The sequence below is a fragment of the Manis javanica genome, chromosome 10, assembly GCF_040802235.1.
Source record: "Manis javanica isolate MJ-LG chromosome 10, MJ_LKY, whole genome shotgun sequence".
Lineage (NCBI taxonomy): Eukaryota > Metazoa > Chordata > Mammalia > Pholidota > Manidae > Manis > Manis javanica.
The window spans coordinates 2045427-2060986 of record NC_133165.1 but is presented as its reverse complement, the minus strand read 5'-3'; the positions used below and the strand labels follow the sequence as shown (position 1 = coordinate 2060986).

At 61.9% G+C, this 15560-nt stretch overlaps 1 protein-coding gene across 1 annotated transcript in view; it reads right to left on the bottom strand.

The window, feature by feature from the left end:
• The window catches only part of LOC140843945 (nuclear envelope pore membrane protein POM 121-like), a 33531-nt gene extending 18593 nt beyond the window's left edge, over positions 1-14938 (bottom strand). Inside the window, exon 1 of the mRNA XM_073214513.1 lies at positions 14365-14938. Within this exon, the coding sequence (XP_073070614.1) occupies positions 14365-14426 (62 nt within the window). The 5' untranslated portion in view covers positions 14427-14938. The remainder of the gene's footprint in view (positions 1-14364) is intronic.
• Positions 14939-15560: the final 622 nt, after the last annotated feature.

Sequence of the window (15560 nt, the reverse complement as noted above, 5' to 3'; positions counted from 1 at the left end):
ACGCGCTCTCTTTCTCTGGCATCTTGCCACTGCTTTGGTGTACATGAGAGATTGAGCTGGAGCTAGCTCGAATAAAGGCTCTCTGCTTTTGCATCGGTGTCGGCTCCTTGGTGGTCTTCTGGGATTCGTGAATTTGGCCACAACAGTTGTTTTTCTGTATAGTTGGGGGGAATAAGGGGAATACACAATGTGCATATGCAGGCGCCTCTACCCAAGGCTCTCCTGTTGCTGGGCCTCAGGTTTCCACCTTCAAAATGAGAATGCCAAGGTATGTCCTGGGTTTCTTTGCATTGCTACTGCTCTGTTATTTAGCAGAGGTTCCCAGACTCCAGTCCAGGGCTGTCTGTCCATCCACCAAGTTCACTAACCCCCAGACAAGCAAGGGGGATCCGTGGGAGGGCAGAGCTGGGACAGGACCCACAGCCTCCTCCTACCCGGTGGTCAGCTTGGGGCACAGGAACCTCACACTGGGGCAGGAGGTGGGTGTTGGATGGTACAGGTCCCAGCATGGCTCTAAGTCAGCACAGGGCACTCAAGTACCGAACTGACCTCTGTCCCTTGACCGCTTGCATCTCGCACTTACATCCTTACGTGGAAGGCGTGCGATCTGTTTGCCATCTGTCCCGGTGTAAAGGGTGAGCGTGCCGGGTTTCCCCTTGTACAGGAGGGGCCTTTCCATCTTCCCCTAAGTGTGCGCTCTACACACACTCGTCCCGGTGGGAAGCTCTGCGCGCGTTCCGCCCCCTCGGACCTCCGGCGCCTGCCGACCCCCGCCCCGCCGGCCTGCCTCGGTCCCCCGGCCCCCGCGTCCTGCCGACCGCCCCCTACCGCGCGGCCGCACGTCCGTCCGCGGCCTCCCCCCGGCCGATCTCCTCCCCGGGCCCCCGCCGGGGCGCGCGGTCCCTCCGGCCCGGCTCCAGCGGGGCGGCGCCTCGCGGCGGGAGTGCCCGGGGCGCGGGGCGGGTAGCGCCAGGCCGAGCGCGGAGCCAAGGGCCGCGCCGGGACCCGGGCCGGGGCCGCCGCTGCTGCTCGCGTGGCCCCCGCCCGCCGCAGGCGACAGCGGCGAGAGCGGTGAGCGCGGCCCGGGCGCCCTCCCGGGGACTGCGACTCACCCGGGGCCCCTGCGCGCTCACCGGCGCCGGGCTGGGGCGCAGGGCGGACCTCGTGAGAGCTCGCGTCGAGGCGGCCGGGGAGTAGCGGACGCCGGCGCCCCCTCCTCTGCGCCCAGGGCCGGGTTCCGCCGTCGGGACCCTCGGCACGTGCCCTCCCTTCTCTACTCAGCGCGTTCACGTCGGTCACGGCCATCACGCGCCCTTCCTTGGAGGTGGAGAGGCCCACGGGGGTCCTTGGGGACTCCAGTGGGGCTCCGGATGCCAGGCCAGCCGGGATGAAGGATTAGGCGGTGGCATTCCAGGGCGCCCAGCTGTTCTGGGAGAGGGGCAGAGTGGGGAGCAAGCGGCCAGAGCGGGGCTCCGGTGGGCGTCCTCTCCCCGCCCCCAGTGGCTGCCCCTGCCCCAGTGCAGTCACTTCCAGCAGCTGGCCTCGCTCCGGGGGCCTGGGCTCCAGGCGGCCCTGAGGGGCCGTTGGGCCACCCGGTTCCGAGTAAATGGCGTTGGGCACTCTCTGCGCGCCCTTGCATTTCTGCTCGCTGAGAGGCCCCACCCAGGACCGAGGCCCGTCGAGGGGGCTAGACCGGAGCTGCTGCCCCTCAGCCTGACTGGGGGTGTTGGGGGACCGCCCCTGACTCCTGTGGGAGGGCCATGAGGCTGGTGCGCCCCTGGGGTGGGCAGGAGGCCCTCCAGTAGAGTCTAGGCCTGCTGCCTCCACTTGGGGCTCCCAGCCCCCACCCCTTCTCTAAGATCGTGCTCCCCTCCAGCTCCTATTTCCTTGAGGGCCATGCCTCTAATTTCAGCGCTTGGTGCCGCCTGAAATAAAAGGGAGCTTCCCCCGAGACCAGCTCCTGATTAAATTGCTCCCTTGGATACCACCACCCTCATCTTCTTTCTCACCACCCCGGGGGCAGGGCTGAGTGAGGGGTCACTGGGGGGAGGCTAGGGAGCTGGAAAACCTGGGCGATCTCTCACCTCCCAGGCTTGTTGAGGGGGCAGGTGCCTGCTTTAGTTTGGAGGGGGCAGGACCGAATGCCCTTTCTCAGGTTCCCAGGATGGGCTCAGGGACTTTCCTTTCTCTTCTCACCTGTGTCCTTAGAAGTGGCTTGTGGGGCCAGGCTGGGGTGCACACAGCTGGCACTTCCTGGTACCAGAGATGTGCCTACCACATCCGGCCCAGACTAGTGTGTTAATGGCCTGGTGTGTTCACCAGGGTTACCCTGTGGGCAGGGAGGTGAGACTGCAGCCCACAGTGGGGGATGCTGGAGGGGCTGTGTTGGTCTTGGGAGTGGGGGACCAGTTGGTCTTAGGGGCGCCCCTGAGCAGGTGTTTTCTCTCTGGTGCACCTGCTGAAATTTCACAGCTTGGTTCCAGGTGTGCGCGGGCTGGTACTTCAGGGCCATGGACGTCAGAAGGCCTTGCCCCTCTCAGGTCAGGGGGCTGGGTGCCAGCTGGCTGGCTGTTTCGCTAAGGCCCCCTACTTCTCAGGAGGGAATGGGGGAGGCGGCCCTGCCTCAGCAACAAGCATTTTTCGTTTTTTTTGGTCCCTGTCATCATGTTATCCCAGGGGCTGCAGCAGCCTTAGTTCAGCACTGAGGCCACACCTGGTGGGTCGGACCTGGTAGCCAGCGGACACCTGGAATGCTGCCCAGCACCCCCATGCGTGGCTCTAGTGGAGCTCAGACTGGCTTTGCGAGTGGGTTGTCTTTTCTCAGCGTGTGTCCGTGGGAGGTTCAGGAGGTTGGCAGGAGAGCCAGCTATTCTCCTGGCTCCCTTACCTGCTCACGTGGAGGGGCACCAGCCTTAGCGATGGCGTGGTATGAGCTTCCAGTCTTCCTGTGGGCAGAGAGGCACCCAGCTTGGAGGAAAGTGAGGCCATAGCCTGCTGTGTTCCGTGCATTTCTTCTGGAAGCACTTTAACACCCATTAACCTTGGAGGGAGGGTCACCACCTTGGATAACTCATCAGGAGGCTGGGACGCAGAGAGGGTAATTGGTATCCACAGTCATGGGCACGAGGCTGAGCTGGCACAGGGGCTGGGCTCCCTCCATGCAGCCAGCCCCTGGGCCTAGTCAGCCACCCGGTGGGGGGGGGGGACCGAGAGCTGTTCAGTGGGCACCCTCACCCACCCGTGTCGCACGGCATGGGCACGTGTGCCAGGGGAGGTTATGCCCTGGTTCGTGGACACTCCCAGGAGGGGTCTAATCCAGGATGGGGCCTCAGGCCTCTGTGAAGACCCCAGAGCTGGTTGGAAAGGCTGCCGTGATGGGGGGTGAGCAGAGTGACAGCTTTGGGAGGTGTAGGGCTGGGGGGCCAGAGAGGCACTGAAGGACCCGTTCACGCAGGAGCCCCACGCTGGGGCCACGGGCAGTTTGTCCACCCTGGGCCCCTGCACGTGCCCACCAGAGCATGGGTGGCCTGCCCTCCAGCCTGAGGTCCCTCCCCCCGGGATCTCTGCCTGCCACCTCCCTGGGCGAGAGGGCTTAGGCTCCAGTCCAGCTGTGCCCCAAGCTGTCGTGGGCCTGAGCAGGTGGTCAGCCTCTAGATCTGAGGCCCCTGGCTTCTCAGGGGGGCCAAGAGCATGGAACACAACCCTCAGCTGGGAGCCTCCGAGGAGGAGGGGCTGTCTTGGTGTCCGGCACCCAGAGCAGAGGTGAGGAGGGGTGGGGCTCCCCATCACCTCCTGTGTCCGTCAGCCTCCATCTCTGGGCCCTGAGCGCCTCAGGGCTGCAGTGTGAGGGAGACCCTGAGTAGCGTGCCGGAGAGGCTGGTTCCCACCGAGGTCTGAGGCATTTGGGGACACCTATGCTGGGGTGCTGCTGTGATAAGGCCCGAGGTGGGCTGTGGGCAATCTGGACAGAGGTGGCAGGGAGTGGGCATGGGGTGTGAGCCTGTGACGAGATGGAAGTGGGGGTAGAGGGACTTGGAAAGGTGACGGAAGCAGTGTTTCGTGTGCAGAAATTGAGCAGGAATGTGAGTCCCCAGGGAAAACTTGAGTCCCGGGCCCTGCCAGGCCAGACACAACTGCCAGGGGCTGGAGGCGGCAGCGGCCTGGCCGATGTCCCAGGGCTGCAGACCCACCCAGCATGGCTCCTTGCGCTTTCTCTCTGGGGCCAGGGCAGTGCCCCCCTGGCTAACAGCACCTTCTCCCCGCAGATGTCAGGCTGGTGTCCGGGCAGTTCCCGCAGTCCCCGCAGAAGCTGTCTTTCTACAGCTGGTATGGCGGCGCCAGGCTCTTCCAATTCCGCGTGCCCCCAGGCACCATGCTGCTGCGCTGCCTGTGCCACGTGTCACGGGGAGGCAGCCCCACGTGTGCCAACGTGGCGATCACCGTGTAGGTGCCCACCCTCGCCGACCCAAGGCCCACATCTGATGCCTGCCCTGCTCTCCCTGCTCCACGTATTCCGCTACGCCGCCCCTCCGGTCATCAGCCCCCTGGGCACCAGCTTCCCCGACAATACCTCTGTGCAGCCGCCCTTCCTCGTCAAGATGCCGAGAGCAACGCCTCTGTGACCATCTCCCACCCTGCACCCGGGGACGGGTTTGTGGCTGCCCACCTGCCCCCTTCATCCCACAAGATTGAGGTGAAGGTGAGGCGGGGTGCCGCCCACGTAGAAGGGGCAGGACCCCTCGGTGCAGGAATGTCTGTCCTTGGCAGTTACGTCCTCAGCGCAGGCCTTGCTCTAGGCTGCCCTGCCCAGTCCTGCCCACGCCAGCCGCCCCCCTGGGCTCTCTGCCCAACTCCCCCACACGTGTACATTCTTTTCCCCCACCACTCATTCTTTCCCTAGGGCTTTGCTCCCACCTGTGCCTACGTCTGCCAGCCGGACATGCTGGTCGTGAGGGTGGTGGAGGTCTCCATTCTGGAGCCAGATGTGCCCCTTCTGCAGACCCTCCTCTCCCGACCCAGCTGCCTCAAGTGAGTGGGAGCCCTTGGGGGAGGCCCAGCGTCTGGCTTGGTGGAGTGGGTGGGCCTGGTGTTTGTTGTCCCTGGGCTGGTAGGATAGCCAGGGGCCTGGGCCTCAGGGTTGTGCTGGGCAGTGGGGCCTCTTTGGCCACCACCCTGAGTGCAAACCACGCGGGAAGGTTGGTGGAAGCTGCAGAAGCTAAACCAGGCCATACCCTTGGCCACAGAACCTTCATCCCTGAGTACACCCAGGAGTTGCATCTGGACCTAAAGGGCTGTGTGTCCAACGGGAGCCTGGGCTGCCCCGTGCACCTCACCATGGGCTCAGCCACCCTGCTCAGCAACTTCCAGAAGGTACTGGCCTGTCCCGGCCCCACTGGGACCTGCCACCTGCTGCTACCCTCGCTGCCCTGGGGCAGGTGGATCCAAGTGACAGCCAAGAGCTTGGGGGGGGCCCGGGTGTCCGTGGCATTCAGCATCGTGGCTGCCCTCACAGGTGGGTTGTGCAGGGAGGGCAGGCCGGGATGTCTTGCCCCCTGCACTTGACCCCCACGCCTCCCTCCGGCTGAGCCTTGGTGCTCCCGTCAGCCTGCAGGCCAAAGACCATGACGTCGCGGCACCTTCAGAGCAGCCAGAGCCAGAGCCGCAACGCCTCCGCTGGCCTGCTGCCCCTGAGCCTCGTCCACCAAGACCCAGGCAGGAGCCACGGGCTGGGCAGTGGCTCCTTCTTCCAAACGAGGTATCCCGTCGTGCGGGAAGACGTGGATGTGGTGTCTGCGCGGTTCCGGCCCCTGGACAGTGTCTCCGTGTGGGTACGGTCGGGCATGCCCTCAGTGATGCGGCTGTACCTCGACACAGGCATGGACGGTGGGGGCTCCCTCACCCTCTCCCTGCAGGCCAATGAGGTAGCTCCCTGTGACCTGGCTCAGCCGGGGCACAGGCCTTCCCGCCAGTTTTGGCATGGAAGTGGGGTCAGGGGGCCCTTCAGGAAACAAAGGGTCCCCAGCCAGCTTGGACCCGGAAAGGGGCTCTGTCTGAGGAAGGGGAGGCCTACTCCCCATGGTAGCAGGGGCCCAGGGCCGTGCCTGCGGGTGCTGCTGGCGGCTGTGTGTCTGTAGACCAGGAACCCTGGGCCGGTGCACGCCACAGAGAAGGGCACTGCATGCCAGACTGAGTGGGAGCTTCGGGCGATGTTGGTCCTGCCCGCCTGGTGGCCGACCTGGGCTCGGGCTGACCCTGCGCGGCCCCTGCCAGACCACACTTGCCAACAGCACCCTGGTAGAGGTCTGCGTGAATGCCGCCGGCCCCTTCCTCAGCCTCACCACCTCGCTCAACTGCACCACAGGTATGGCGCGCGGCCCTGGGATTCACACGTGACCTCAATATTCGGAAATGTCTCCTCCAATCCCTGCAGGGGAGCTGATGCATGTATCTGGGTAACAAGGGCAACGAGGCTGCCAGGAGGACATGACCCCAGGCCTGGTCCTGGGTCTGGGCTGAGGACTGGCCCGGGGGATTTAGGGATTGCAGGGGTCCAGGGCTGTTTGCACCACAGGGTTTCTGCTGCTCTGAGAACCCGCCCCGTCTGCAGGAGGGAAACCGCAGAAGGGGAGGGTGGGGAGGACCTGCCTACCCGGTTGTTCAAGCAGGGCCCTGAGAAGCACCCCAGGTCCTGGCCTCTCCTTCCCCGGTTCCTCTTGGGAACAGATCTCCACCTGATCAGGCTGCCGCCTCGCCTGGACCAATGCAACAGCCCCCCCAGCCGGCTCCTGCACATTTGTCACATCTTCCTGAGATGCAACCAGACCTCACCAGCCGGCCGCAAACTGGAGCGCAAAATAGAGCTCACATTCCTGCCCACCGCCCACAGGGCCCCAGCCCTCACCCTGTGCGCGGCCGCCCCGTCCAGGTGGCCAGCGCTCTTCCCTGCCTCAGAGCCTGTGTGCCGGCCTCGCCCTCCGACGGCCTCTGAGTGGGGGCCACCCTGGCCGAGACACGGTCTCCCCTTTCCCGCCCGCATGCCCAGCTGTCCCACTCCGTCTCCCCGCCTCCTGACCGGGCTCAGCAGAACCCCCCGAGGGACCGCATCCCGGCCTCCTGACCCCACAGGAGACCCAGGGCACCATGAATGGCCAACCCCCCCGCCACCATGGGAGCCACCCTGCCTCAAGCCCTCCCTGCCCAAGTCACAGTGCGCCAACGGGTGCCTTCTCCTCTCTAGCCTGTCTGCAGGGAGGAAACCGAGTCAGCCTGGCACGGGGAAGAATGTAGCCCGTGCTGTTGCGCCAGCCCTGGTGCCTCTCTGGGTCTATTTTCTTGACTGCGAAATGGGGATAAGAATCGATCCCGCCCAGAGGCCTGAGACAATCCAAGGTGATCTTTGTGAAGCGCCCGGACGCTGCGGTCACACTGCGGAGGCTCAGGGCTGCGGGGTACTTTGTTTCATCCACTGCCATGTCCTCACACCCAGCTACTGTCATGGGACCTGCTGCCCGGGTCTGGTGTAACCACATGTGCTATTCCACCTGCCTGGCCCTAATTTCCTGGTCCAGACAGTAGGGTGACCGGGTCTCTCGCACAGCAGCAAACACAAAGACACACTTGATGGGTAGGAAACACCCCAAAGGGGAGGACTGGGTACTTAGTGGCTCTGTGTGCAAAGCCACTTCTGTCCCCTACAAATCAACTGCGAGCCACATTTGTAGTTTAAATTTCTTTAGCAGCCACATGACAAAAAGTCAAAAGAAACAGGTGAACTTAATTTTCCTATGGCATTTTACTTAACCTAACATACCTAAAATATCTTTTTGACAGGTAGTCAAGAGGACATTATGAAAGCGACATTTTTCACGTTAAGTCTTCAAAGCCTGGCATGCCGGTTCTACTGCCAGCACATGTGTGCGTTCTAAGCACCCCTCGTGTGGCGGACGCTTACCGAAAGGACAGCCCAGTTCTGGTGAACCTGTGGTCTCTGGACCACGTTGCTGGGAGCCCACGATGGCTACAGCGCGTCAGGTCTGCATGATAAAGCCGACAGAAGCTTGGGGCATCTGCTGGCCCCGTGCAGAGTCTGGCACCGAGGCAGGCCTCCTAATGGCCGTTCCTTGGCTCCCTGCCACTCTCCCGTGGGACCCACATGGGCTGGCCAGACACCGAGCCCAAGGCCAGGGCTTGTCTATGGGTCCCTGACTGCCTGACGGCCCACAGGCCACGGGGGAACACCCACGGGCACTTGGCTTGCTCCCTGGCCACCCCTCCCTGCAGGCTACCTCGTTCCTGACCTGCCACTCTGGGGAACAGATCACGCCCCAGAGACCACGGAGAGGCTGCAAGCCCACCATCAGCCCCTTTCCCAGGTCCCTTCCTGTTCCCTGCTGGTCACAGCGTATGTGCTCTGTCTGTGTGTGGAGACGGGAAGCGGCAGGCATGGGGCGCATCTGGGGGGGACAGCCCTTCCTCCCTGGCCAGCGCCCCCTTGTCTTCCAGGCCCGAGTCAACCCCAACGCTCTGGCCCTTGATCGCGGCTACGGTTGTTCCCTTTTGGGGTTAATTCTGTCTCAGTGGGTGTGCATGAAGGAGAAGGGGAGGCTTCAGCCTCGGAATGCCTGGAACGCGCAGGAGTGCACACCTTTCCGGGGAGCAGGCGGAAGGGGCCTGGCCTGGCCTCCTGCGGCCACGGTCTTCCTCTTCTGGGTCCCGCCGGCCTCCGGGACTGGAGCTCGAGCAGCTCCTGGGGACCCCCGGACCTGGGGGGAGCCTCACCTCTTGGTGTTGGGTGGCCCCCAGCCTCCACCTCTTTAAACACTGACTGGCTGAGCAGGTCTGTTTGTCCCTCCCAGACAGCTGTCCCGTCCTCGACACAAAGGCACACACAATACGAGCTCAGGAAACGACTTCATAGGAACTACTAAACATTAAGAGCACCCACGAGGCGTCCGTCTCCCACGCAGCCCTTCCGTGTGCTCACATCTTCTAGCCCCAGGAGAAAGGCACATTCACAGCCATTGGGGCACTCTGCTTAGTCTATGAGTCTATAAACTTTTGGACAATAAGGATTTACTCACTTTTGGGGAGGCCCTTTGGTAGCCCTTAATTTCAGGCCTTGGACAGGCTTGGGGCTCAACAAATAGATATCAAATTGAGAAGTCTGATAGCATGTCAACAGTTCCTCTCTCCCCATTGTCCAAATGAAGATAACTGAGGATCAGAGGGGTTAAGAAACCTGCCTAACGTCACACAGCTGGGAAGTGGGAGGGGGGGTGCCAGGATTTGAACAGGCTCCAGAGCCACCTCCTCACAAGAGGGGCCACCAATACCAAGCCACAAAGTGACATCGGGAAAACGGGAGGAAGCGCAAGGTGCTCACCACCCAGGGGAGACAGAGAGATTGATACCCTGTTGACATCTTTAAACAAACCCATCTACCATTGACCCCAGAGGTTGGGTAACAGTCAGGGGTGGCAACTGAGGGCTGAGTCATTCTCCTAAGATGCTACTATGTGGGAGCCCAGCCGAAAAGGGGAGCACACCTTTAGGGGCACGGAGGGAACACCTTCTGTGGGCCACACCCCACCCCGTGCCTGACCCACGCTCCTGCTTTGATTCTCGTAACAACCTGTGAGGTCAGTACTGTTACTGCTCCCAGCGCTTATGAGCACACTGAGCCTGGGGGCGGGGGAACCTGCCTGGGGCCGTAGGGTTAGTAAGCATCTGCGCAGGTGACTGCTGTACCCCAGCTGGTCTTTAGATTGTCAATCATTGCGGAATAAATCTTCACCCCCAGCCCCAGCTCCTTGTCATCTCACCAGCTCTCTTACAGGCCCCAGGGACAGGCCCTTCTTTATTACCCCAGAGACAGTCATTGTCCATGCTATATAAAACATCTACTCAATTTAACACCTATTTATTGAATCTCAAACAGACATGAGGCTGGAATTAAGGGCTACAGAAAGGTCCCCCAACAGATAAGTAAGTCCTTACTGTCCAACGGTTTATAACCTAACAGGCAAGACAAAGAAAAGCACCCTGTTAACTATAATTACAAGGATGCAGACCGCCTGTGTCAGGGTGTCCATCCACTCCGCCACATCCAGGCCTCATATCCTGACTTAATTGTGAAAATACAGCTCAGTCCAATAAATTGCAGGAAAAGAGCAAAAAGGAAACAAAGAGAACGCATGGTAAACAGGAAATGCAAAATTATACGGCAGGCATAGGTCCAACCACACCAGCCATTATATTAAACGTGAACGAGTTAAACTCTCCTCCTGAAAGATTCTCACGTGAAAATACAAGAGCAAAAGCCAGTTTGGTGCCATTTTATGAGGCGCACTCCGGGAACGAAGCGGAACGGGAAGGCTCAGAATAAAAGAACAGAGTGCAACGTTCTGAAAAGGAAAAGCGAGGTGCATGTGGCTCCGAGACAAGGTGGAGCAACGCGGTCAGTGTAAATGCGTGGTTCGCACTCTTAGCTGCACATAAAAAACTGAAGGCTGGGCCCTGCCCCAGAGATTGTGACTGGACTGGTCTGCGATAGGGCCTGGACACTGCTTTCAAAGTCCCTCAGATGATTCTAACATGCAGCCGGGGCTGGGGACGACGGCACAAGCCCAGCAGCGTGTCCCGGGGCTGCGGGGACCAGACAGGAAGGAAGTCTTGTGAGCAAACAGTTCAAGGGAGCACCCAATAAACACCAGATTGATCGGCCAGGTGACTGATACTCTCTCTACTGAAACCTTCTGTGGTGATCAGACAGTGAGTTCCTCCACGCCCAGCTAATAATCCTGGGGAAGCACAGTCTAAACTGAGAAGATTGCTGCTGCAGTGACTCTGGCTGTTTCACGGCCCAATCTGCGTCTGCCCAGGGAAGGCCATCCCGCTCCGGGCCCACGCTTCTGGGCGCTCATCGTTCCAGCTGCTTCCCGTAACACCAGGGCATGTCTTGAAGGACTATGCTTTGCAAGGTTCAAACAGGGCTCAAGGCAATCTTGGCACCCTAGAGCGTGAGGAGGTCACTCAGGTTCGAGACCAGCAGACAAGGAGTACCAGCCTCTATTAACTAAGCACCTGCTACACACCTGACGCTTCACACGCCTCATCTCCAGTCCTCTCCACCACCTCACACTCCTCCAAGTCACAGAGTCAAAACGGACCTTCCACCACTGTTTGCTGAGCACCTACTTTGTGCTAGGCAGCATTCTATGGGGACAGGAGCAATCTCACAGCATACAAAGTCCCTGCCTTTAGGGAGCTGACACTCCAGCAATGAGGAGTAGGGAAGAGGACCCCCTGTTCTGGAGGCACAAACTCTGAATTCTCCTGCAACCTTTAACTGGAACCAAGAAGTGACCAAGCCCAGGACAGAAAAGTGAAAGCCGCAAGCGCCACGGGTCTGAAACCTGAGCCCAGCTACTGGGAGTAAAGAATTCTGCATGTACCAGTGTTCCTGCAGCCATGCAGCCTTGCGAGGGCAGAGGGCCAGGGGGAGCTGCCAGCCAGCGAGCAGCTCAGGGTGTGTTTATCTTAAAAACCCAGCAAACCCCTCTGCCCAGGAAACGATGGGCCAGGGGGCCTGCTGGGACACCCTGCCCACCGGCTCCTGGCTCAGAACACCGAGGTGAGAGAAGCCGAGGGTCCCTGGGTGGGTTACTCAAACTCTGAGCCTCACCTGGACGAGAGGGGGGATGCAGTATTACCTGAGCAAGATAACATGATCACAATCTAGGGCAGCTTTTCGGGACTCAATCTCAGATCCCCTTGTATGTCCACACCTTTCCTGGCCCCCCACTTCCTGAGATTTTCTATTCGTGTCTTCCCGCCTGGGACCTTCCTGCTTCTCCTCCGTTCCTTCTCCCCAGGCCTCAGGCACCTTGGCCTCCTGAGGCTACTCCCCACTCCCAGCTCACCAAGACACAGGAGCCCAGGACAGAGGACTCGGGGCTTCCCTCCAGGCTCCTGCCCATGCCGTTCCCGCTGCCAGCTCTCCCCGTCCATCCATCCCAGCCCTCAGGTGCCTACAACTGGGCACCTGGTGACCTAGCTCCAGCACGCAAGGAAGCGCGAAACAGACTCTTACCACCGAGACAGCTGATGGACCCCAGTTGCCATATTTGCTTCTAATATTGTTTAAAAGGAAATACAATGCTATCATTCATGATTCCTTAGCCCCTCCCGCTGGGACAGCAGAATTTTGAAGCTGCAGGTTTCTTCCTAAATCTACATTTTCAACACCTATCTGTGTCTGCATCCCGAAACATCTAACAGAATTGCTTCGTCTGAATGTTTTTTTAAATGTACACAAACGTACTCTTTGTACCCCTCCCCAACGCGCTCTGCTCCCTGACGCCCTTCCAGCTTCAGGCCTGTGGATGCACACCCCCACTCTGCGCCCTCTCCTCACCCATCCCAGGCCCGCTTGGATGCCCCTCCTCCAGGAGCCCAGCCGCCTCCCCCAGAGGGTGGGTGCCCCGGGCAAGAGTGTAGAGAGGGGTGGAATTGGGGTAGGACTCCAGTCCCTGAGTCCCCAGCGCTGAAAAAGATGAGAACTGCTTCCTTCCCAACCCCTACTGGGGAGGCCGAGACGTCCGGGCTCCTCAGGGTTCATTATAACTTTCTGTTACGTCCAAGCCCGGGCCTTGGGGGACTAGACACAGGGCAAGGCGTGGCCCATCTCCTGCTGTGTGCGTGTGTCCACGTGGGAGGCACTGGAGGGGCCGAGTCTTGGTACCTGGAGAGCAGAACAGCCCTCCGTGGCTGGCACGGAGTATGCGGTTGTTCAATGCCGAGAGAACAGCCCAGGGACTGGACGGGACCCCAGCTGAGTTTGAGAGCCAGCTGGACCCGGCCACAGAGGAGCAGCGGGCACGGCCCTGCCCAGTCTCTGCGGTTGTGGAAGATGAGGGAAGCTGTCGGGCGGGGGGACCTTGGAGGAGAGGAGAAAACATGCCTCTGAACTTGAACAGCCCAAAGGGGAGATGGGGGCGGTGGGATCACAGGGCTGAGGAGTTTCTGCAGGGCTGGAACTCATGGTAACAGAGCCTGCACACGCCCCCCACTCAGTTTCCCCAGGCCCACCTGCACCTGTCCCACAGGTCTGCCTGGGCTGGGCCACAGAGTGGGGTGAAAGCCCTGGCTAGAGTCTTTTTCTCGCCCTAATCTGGGGCCTGGGGAATTGGGGTTAGGGAGTGAGAGGGTGGGCTCATGAACAGGGCACCTCGGGTGGGTCCTCCCACACAGGTGGGCTATGCAACTCGGGGAGTCTCCCTCCTGAATGAAGCCCTTTGTTGGGAGAAGCCTGGTAGAGCTCTCCAAGTGGGGAACCCCCACCTCACATTCCCTAGACCAGGGAAGAGGCAGGGACCTAAGTTCCACCCTCGCCATCAACCTCAGCATCTCCAGGAGGCTCCCCTAAACCGGTTATTAAATGAATCCATGAGGCTTATATCAGAACGGACGTGGGCTGCCTTCTCAACGCAAACACATCAAGACTTGTCATTCCCTTCCCAGGCCTCCCTGGGAACCTGTTGTTCAGAGATGTTGCCAGTTTCGGGGCTGGGGCTGGGGGTGGAGTAGGGCACGCCCCTGAGAAACCATGCAGCTGGGAGGAGGCCCCGGTGTAGACCCCAGCGTGGCTGCCCTGGGGGCGGGGGGGCCGGGGCGCCTCAGCATGTGCCCCCCCACCCCCCCCACCGGCTCCTCTCGGCGAGGCTCTGGAGCAGAGGGTGGCAGGTGCCGGGAAGCGCTGTGGCAGGTGGCACCCGCCACTCCCATCTCGCCCCTCCCTAACTGGGAGCACCCGCGCGCTAAGAAGGGCTGGTAAGCGCCCTGCCCCCGTGCGCCCCTAGACAATGCTTCCTGGGTTCCCCGCGGCGCCCCCGCCCAAGGTGTAGCGTCCTCTAGGCACACCACTCCGCACCCCGGCCGTGCCTCCCGGTCCAGGAGGGCCCCCGGCGCAAGGGCGACGCCAGGACACGGAGTTGTCCTGCACCTCCACCTCGGTCCCCGCCGTCCGGGCGCCCAAGTCAGTGCCGCCCCTCGCCAGACACCTAGAACTCTGTGGTGCCAGATACCGTGCTTCCCCCGGGCACCCCCGGCCCATCCCAGTCCCCCTCCGACGGTGCTTGCCAGCTGAAGGGCGGCCCTCCGGCCCCGTGTTCCCGCGCGTCGCGCACCCCTGTCTGGCTCAGTCCCCGGACGCCTGGGCTTCCCAGGCCCGTGCCTCCCGGGCGCCCGGCAGCCCGCGCGGCCCGGCCGTCCCTCCACGCGCGCGGAGGTGCTTCCCCGCCGGGCCGCCCCGCAGCGCGCGGGATTCCCGAGGGCGTCCCGAGCGCGGCGGGCGGCGCCCCTTACCTCCGGGTCTGCACCTTGGGGCTGTATTTGCCTTTGTTTCTCTTCCTGAAGAGCGAGTTCATCGTGGCGCGCGGCGGGGGCGGCGCACCGAGGGCGAGCGGCGAGCGCAGGCGAGCGGGCGGCGGCGACGGACGGCCGAGTGCGGCGCGGCGGCGGCGCCGGGAAACTACTCGCGAGGGGCGGGGCGCGCGCCGGCCGCGGGCCCCCGGGTCGCTCCCGGGGGAGGTGGCGCTCACCTCCCCGGGGCGGGGCCTCCAGGGCCGCTGGGCGTGCGCCCTGGACCCTGCGCGCGCGAGCGCGGCGCCGGCCGCGGCCGAGGGCGGGGCCAGCGTCCAGGCGGGGCCCCGCCCCTCCCCGTGGCCCGCCGGCCGGGCCGGGGCGCGCAGCGAGTCCCTCCGCAGCTGGCCCGGCGCGCCCCTGGCTGAGGGCCCCTCTCTTCTTCTCCGCCGCCCAGGGCCCTCAGCCGTCCCCTCGCCGTGGCTGACACCCAGGTGGGCACCCCACACACGTGTGGCAGACGCCGTGTGGGTCTCCGGGCCCTGGATAGCTGGGGAATGACACTCAGGTGGTAGCAGTGTTCATGGCAATGAGGAGGGGGGGCCCTGGACTGCGCCTGCCTGAGTTCAAATCCTGCCGCCACAAATGGTCCGCAGGCTCCTAGGCGAGGCTTCTTCCCGCCCCCAGCCTGTTTCCTTCGGTGTCGCCCAATACCTGCCCACATTCCAGAGCGTTCCGAGATTCCTGCAGGTAATTCACACAAAGCACTTAGCACAGTGCCTGGTCCCACGTGTGGGAAGCTTTGCCCTCATTATCATCATCTAGGGCAGACAAAATAATACAAAATAAGCCTTGAAATAATCCTATAATAACTGCAGGCCCTGGCATCATAGAAATACTTCACGGCTGGTTATAAAAACTGCCGGATTCTGGTTCAGAATGGCGCCATTGCACAATTGGGCCATCATGTGCACGGTTATACTGTGTACTGCTGTGTGCCCGAGTTAGACTTTGCACCAGCATGTGGCCAGGCTAGACAGTGGGCATTGAGTGCCTGGGTCACACCGTGTGCCGTTAGAGAAGCCTGCAGTTGGATGGACAGAAAATGGAGTCTGGGTGAGGCCAGAGGGGGCCACCGCAGCTGGGCAGGTTCTGGGTGGTCTGAGCCCGGCTGGGGAGCAGGAGCACACAGTCTCCAG